Source organism: Arachis duranensis, chromosome 2 (assembly GCF_000817695.3).
Source record: "Arachis duranensis cultivar V14167 chromosome 2, aradu.V14167.gnm2.J7QH, whole genome shotgun sequence".
In the NCBI taxonomy this organism is placed as follows: Eukaryota; Viridiplantae; Streptophyta; class Magnoliopsida; order Fabales; family Fabaceae; genus Arachis; species Arachis duranensis.
Genome location: NC_029773.3, coordinates 72907046 through 72913636, shown reverse-complemented (window position 1 = coordinate 72913636; position 6591 = coordinate 72907046). Strand labels below are relative to the sequence as shown.

Here is a 6591-nt window from a genome sequence, read left to right as displayed (position 1 = left end):
CAGGCTTTATAGGGCATGAATGAGTTGGAGATTGGAAAGGAAGCTAGCAAAAATGGAAGGAACACAAGAGTTTGAGGAGATAACCAGCGAGAAGTGACGCGGTCGCATGGCTCATGCGACCGCGCGAAGGAGCGCAAATCGCAGTGACGCGGCCGCATGGCTTACGCGACCGCGCGGAATAGAAAATCACAAGTGACGCGGAGGCGTGGACGACGCGAACGCGTGGTAGGGAAAAACACAAATGACGCGTCCGCATGGATGACGCGATCGCGTGACATGCGCGATCTGCATAATCTGCAGATTTCGCTGGGGGCGATTTTGGGCCCTGTTTTGACCCAGTTGAATTCGCTGGGGGCGATTTTGGACCTTATTTCGGCCCAGTTTTCGGCCCGGAACAGCAGACTAGAGTCAGAGAATATGCAAAAACAACAGACATTCATTCAGTAGTTTGGAGATCTAGTTTTCTCTCTTAGGTTTTTCTCTCTAGTTTTTAATTTTAATCTTTAATTGATCTTAGCATTGGAACATTGAGAAGAGTTATTTTCTCATCAAGACTTCATCACTCTAGTTTGTCTTCTTAACTTGGTTCTATTCTTCCATGTTCCTTGTTTTTGTTCAATTTTGTCATTCAGATACTTTTATGATTATTTAATGCAAGGATTATTTCTTTTTCATTCAATTTCAATTTCAATAACTATGTCTTTTTTTATTCCCTTTCATGTTTTACGGATTTATTATTTACAATGCGTGAGTAGTTTCATTACTTGATGGGGAATTGATTAAAAAGGAACTCTTGAGTTGGAAGGATTGAAAGAAAATTTGTAATTGGGTTAACTGTTGAATTACCATCCTTTCACCGACGCCAATCCCGTTGAACTAAGTGTGTTGTAACTTGTGAACAGATCCAGTAATTCAACTTGTTTGACTTTCTCTTACCTAGTAAAGGATAACCAAACAGAGCAACCATTAATTATAAATTAATCTTAAAAATCACTCCATCAATGATAGAGATCCCAACCAATCAATTCCCAGTCAAGGCTTTTATTCATATTATTTAATTTCCCTTAATTTAAATCCCAATTTACTCAACTCAACTTCTTGAACATCTGATTAATAAGATAGCACACTTCTCTGCAACTCGTTGGGAGACGACCTGGGACTTAAAACTCCCAGTAATTTTAATTTAAACTCTCTGTGACATATTTCTAAATTGATAGGCAGATTTTTGGTGAATTAAGAACTATACTTGCAACATAATCATTTTAATAATTTTTAATTCACCAGCTTCTGCTTCCCATCAGTGACATTGGTTCTAAAGGTAACGAAGGTGAGGTTGTTACTGAAGAATGTGGGGTTGGTGCTGAAGGGGGACAAATTGATACTCAAACAGAAGTTGTTGCTGAAGGGGGTCTAGGAGCTGAACAAGAACCTGCAACTCAGGTAATAATAGTATTAAAAACATTAATCAAAATTAGAGATTGAGTTAATAAATATGGAAACAAACAAATCCATATAATGACACTTGTATTGTTGTTATTGATATCATAGGCTGCAAAGACTACAAAGAATGCCAAGAAAGGGCATCTGAGAACTAAATGTGAGAGACGCATAGACGAACTCCCTGTGAAGAGGACAGCTTCATCCACTACTGCTACTGCTGCAGTTGCTCCACATCCAACTGAGATTTCAAGAGAGACTATTCAGGGAGCTAGTGCAGCAACCTCTGAAAAACTGGCCTCCTTCTTGAAATTTGTTCCAACTCCAGGATTCAACCCACCAAGAAAAAATGTCTAACTAGCACAACGTGTAGTGGCTTTTTAAGTTCATGTTGTTGTAGCTTAATGTTATGGTTAAACAATGCTGTTGTTTTGTAATGTAACCTTTGAAACTTGTATGCATGGCCTTTGAATGTTGTTATGGTCTATGATGTTTTGGATTGTCATAGTATGTTATGCACAATGTGCTTTAGCACAAACAACATTTGTTCCATGTTCCGGAATTAACTACGTTAAATTAATGAAGTTTTTGGTTTACTTCATGTTGTGATTTATCTCTTTCTGGTTTAGTTGAACACAATTTTAGTAGAATAAGTGCAGCATCAATAGTTGAACTCATGTCAAATTAGTGTTTCATTTCATTTCATTCCATCTTCATCAAGACATTACATACAACTTAAGAAATTTAAAATTTCATAACATAATCATCATTTGTTGAATATAAACCCTAACAAACTAAAACCTAAACACACACTAAAAGTAACTACAAAAGCCAGCAGTACCATTGTCATTATCTTCACGGTCTTAACATCACCCTCCAAGCTTATCATCCTCCAACTTAACTCATGCAAAACTTCTAGTGGAATGGGTGTTGCAGAAACTTGTTTTTCACATCCATCAGCCCAGCGAAAAAAATTACAGTAAATTTCATACTGCAAAGTAAAAAAATGCAGGTGAATCCAAACTCAAATTCAAACCATCTTAACATTTTCTTCACAGCCATAACCTTACCTCATAGTTCGGACAACCATAAAATGGTCTACCAGGATTTTTTGCCGTTGTTGAGTACTTCATCACCATTCGAACCCCGCAATTACAGAAAACAGCGTTCTTACCTCCCCTATTTTGCATTCCTTTGTTGCCATAAGGTCTGCCTGCAGAGTTGTTCCTACTTGAGCTACTTTGCCTTCTGTCGCCACCACCCATCATCACTCACACAGACAACAAATCAATTTAGATTTTACGACAAAGAAGAGAGGTCGAACAGAAGAGAAGGAGAGTCAGAGAAGAGAAGGAGAATCGAAGAACAGAAGAACGTAGCATACAGTTTGAAGAAGGGAAGCCAATTAGGGTTTTATAATTGAAATGGACTAATTTGGGTAATATTAGGCAATTTCAGATACCAATTTGAAACAAATTCAACCTTGGCACACATCAGCATACAACTGGAATGCCCACATGGCAGTTAATGTTACACATCAGCAACGTTTAGACGGCACTTCTGCGAGGGACTAACGGAAATGCACGTTTTTGAATTTAAAGGATTTAGTTGGTCATTTAGAAAAATCAAGGACTAAATTGAATACCGATTTGAATTCCAGGGACTATTTTGGGCATTTACTCAAAATTAAATTTAGTTTTTTTAATAAAAAATATTTTAAATTTTTATTTATTGTTTATAATATAAAAATTAATATAAAATTATTATTTTTTTATGATGAGTGGATTATAAATAAAGATTAGAATGAGATTTTTATTAGAGATAGTCTTAAATACCCTGCCGCTTGCTGGCAGTGGCTTTACCGTACAATCCGTTGTGTCTCCAAACTCGCAGAAAAAGACGGTAAGCAGTCACTCTCATGTCACGGCTCTCATCCTTATTTCCTTCTCTCTCTTTCTTCTTTTGACTTTCAGAGACAATTCACTTAATTCTTCCTTTTATGCCTTGCAATCCAAAAACAGACAAAAATAAATCCCTCTTATATCTTACGTCCATATCTCATAATCTCATATCCCCATCTCTTCTATTCTCTTCCTTCACTCATCACTCATCACTCATCACTCATCATGCATACTCTCTTCTCTATTCTCTAGTCTCTGCACATTTTCCTAATGATTCCTTTTGTTTTGTTCCCTTCTCTTGCTTCTAGCTAGTTAGTACTACCTCTTCATCACAGGGTACTTTTTCTTTTTCTTTTATAGTTCCATTCTCATCAGAACTGTGATAGTGACTTCTCTCTGTATTATTGTTCCTAGTATTTCTTCCTTTTCAGGGGTTTCAAATCATTGTATTCTCTTTAACTCAACAAACATATCCTAATAATTCTCTCAACTACTCAAACCACACTAATGGCTCAACAGGTATATGTCATCTTCAATTCCTCTTGTATATTTTTACATGCATAATGCATACACAAATTAAACTGCATATAGGTTGATGCTATGTTATGTACAACTAAAGCCGATATTGCCCCATCTATTTTGATAATGTTGTCACACTTATTTGATAAGATTTCGTAATATCTTTAGAATTGGGAGTGACATGAAGAATTTTAGTTATGGCAGAATAATGTTCATCATGGGTTTAATTTCTTTTCTGTTATCTTTTATTTTTTCAAATCTTTTTTGGTTAATTGATGTAGGAAGAAGGGTGGCCATTGGGGCTGAGGTTATTGAATGCAAGAATCGGAATGGTGAGAAATGGTGATATCTCAGGATCAGTCTCATTCACCACTATGCTCACTAGTTCCACCACCCCTTCAATTGATTCTTCCTCAGATCTTGATACTCAGGAGGTCAGAAATTTCCTTCCAATGAATAAATAAAATGTTGTGATTTTGTTGCAATTGATTTGTTTCTCTCCTTAGCTTGTGCTTTTTCATATTTTGTTTTTATTCCTTATGTGCTTTTACAATAATGATAATTCCATTTTATGTTCTTTTTATTATTCTTTCAAGTGATGATAGTCACAGAAGTAATTGGTCTAATCCTTTATTATGTGTATCATGATTTTGCCTTTTTGGTATAAAACAGTGATTTCTACAATACAACCTGCCATGTGGTTACTAATTTCATTGATAGTGTTTCACTTCTTACCATTGTTCACTTTTTTCTTGTTATTGGTCACATCAAAATCCATATGGAATAGTGCATGCCTTGTACATTTTATTAACTTCATGTGATACAGTAATGACTAGTGAGTAATCTAATCCTATGTACAAAAAAAATTCAGCGTCTACAATTTTAACTTTAAAAGATGGAAATTAATTTTATATTTATTAATGATTGGATTAGTTTGGCCAAATTGTTTTACAAAATTACCTAACAAGCTATCTATTTTGGATAGTTTTTGTAATTTTCTTGAATTAATGCAATTTTTTATGAGTATCACATTAATTTACATCTTTTATTGTTAACATTGTAAGTATTCAATCTTTTTTTATATAGTTACAAATAATAATTTTCTCGAATTAGTATTATATAAAATACCTATTATTAATTTGTCCTTTTATATATAATTTCCATAAAAATATGTCAATAATAAATACGAAATTAATTAAAATGATAAAAAATATCTCAATATTTTCTTTAAATAGGATGGAGTGTATTGTATTCAAAAAATGACACCAATCTTTCCTTCTATTTTCGTCATATATAAATTTAATGATTAAACTGTTTCATTAGAGAGACAACAAAAATAGTCAACAAAAAATGTGCGTATCCTCAAGCCTATTCATCGAAAAGCTAAAAATTAAAAATTGTTGATTCATTATTAATGGCTAGAAACTAAATATTGTTAATTGATAATTAGCTAGTTCCCTTTAATTGTTTTTCGTATTTATCCATGATCAAAATAAAGCCTAAGGCTTATAAAAAAAATAAATAAATAAATAAAATAAAGCCTAAGGTATATATATACCTATCTTAAATTTGAGATACTTTAGAATCTTTCCTAAAATTTGAAGCATGGTTTTGGATTTGGCTTTGTACTATTTGTTAATTTTCTTTCATCAAGATGAAGCTCCTAAACTCTTCAATAAATCCAAAGAGAACTGAACAGGAAAAAGGAAAACTTGATGTAAATCAACACGCCCATAAAGCAAAATAACATCTTCTTCTTTTTATCCTTTTCTTTTTTCCTTTTCTTTTTTAAAAACAAAAATCTATTAATCTATCTATCTACCATCTTTGATGTTGTTTCTGTAGATTCTTTGTTCGCATGTGGTCCACACATTATGTTTTGTGAAAAGAAAGTGGCATTGATTTTTCACTTTAGTCTGTCACTGAAGCGGAGCGCAATTTTAATTATGCTCTTGTTGAAAGTTTAGGCCTTCTAATTAATGTATGTTGAAAGTATTTAGCAGCTTGATAAAGTTGCAAACTTGCAACCATATCCTACATTACATCATAACCACCATATTGAAACAATGAAAAATTGAAAACCGACGCTCCAATTTTAAGACTCTTGTTTTGGTAGACAATTGGAAAGTATATTGGTGCCACATTTACCTAAATTTATTCATTAAAAAAAAAACGAAAAACAAAAGAAATGAGTGTGATAAGCCGACAATCTAAGTTAATTCAGCTAGAGTTTTAGCAGGTTTAAGTGAAATTGAATTAAAAAAATATCTGTTGAAATATTTATACAACAATAATATGATTTAATTTTTTTTGGAGATGACTTCTAAAAATGTTATTTCTTTACAAAATAAAAAATTATCTCCCATGTTCAAGTTGGTTATCACTTGAAAAATGATAATTAAAATAGTAGAAAGAGCATCTAATTTACTCATTAAATCAGGTCAAATTCAAATCTCAAAAACCTGTATCTAAGTCGATTCAACCTATATAGATAAGGCTATATAAATTGGGTCTAATACTATTGGACCCAACTCTTGTAGCCCAATTTCAGATGTTTTTCTTGTCTGTTAGTAGAATATGAATTGGACTTATATTTAGTGGGTCCAGATATAAGATATGAATAGTAAATATTTTTTACCCATGCAACGATAATTTGAAGAAGTATTTTCTAGTTGTACAATGCTAAGGGACATTATACCTTTCCATGAACAGTAAAAATTATTCCTTTTATAAT

General features: G+C 33.1%; 1 protein-coding gene across 3 annotated transcripts in view; it reads left to right on the top strand.

The window, feature by feature from the left end:
- Positions 1-3552: 3552 nt before the first annotated feature.
- Positions 3553-6591, top strand: part of LOC107474939 (uncharacterized) — a 4699-nt gene continuing 1660 nt past the window's right edge. Inside the window, exons 1-3 of one of the 3 annotated variants that reach the window (XM_052257381.1) lie at positions 3553-3674; positions 3770-3857; positions 4139-4291. In XM_052257381.1, coding sequence (XP_052113341.1) covers positions 3846-3857; positions 4139-4291 — 165 coding nt within the window. In that variant the 5' untranslated portion in view covers positions 3553-3674; positions 3770-3845. Of the gene's footprint in view, positions 3858-4138; positions 4292-6591 lie in introns of all 3 variants that reach the window. The other 2 variants (XM_016094582.3, XM_052257380.1) reach the window with 2 other exon arrangements.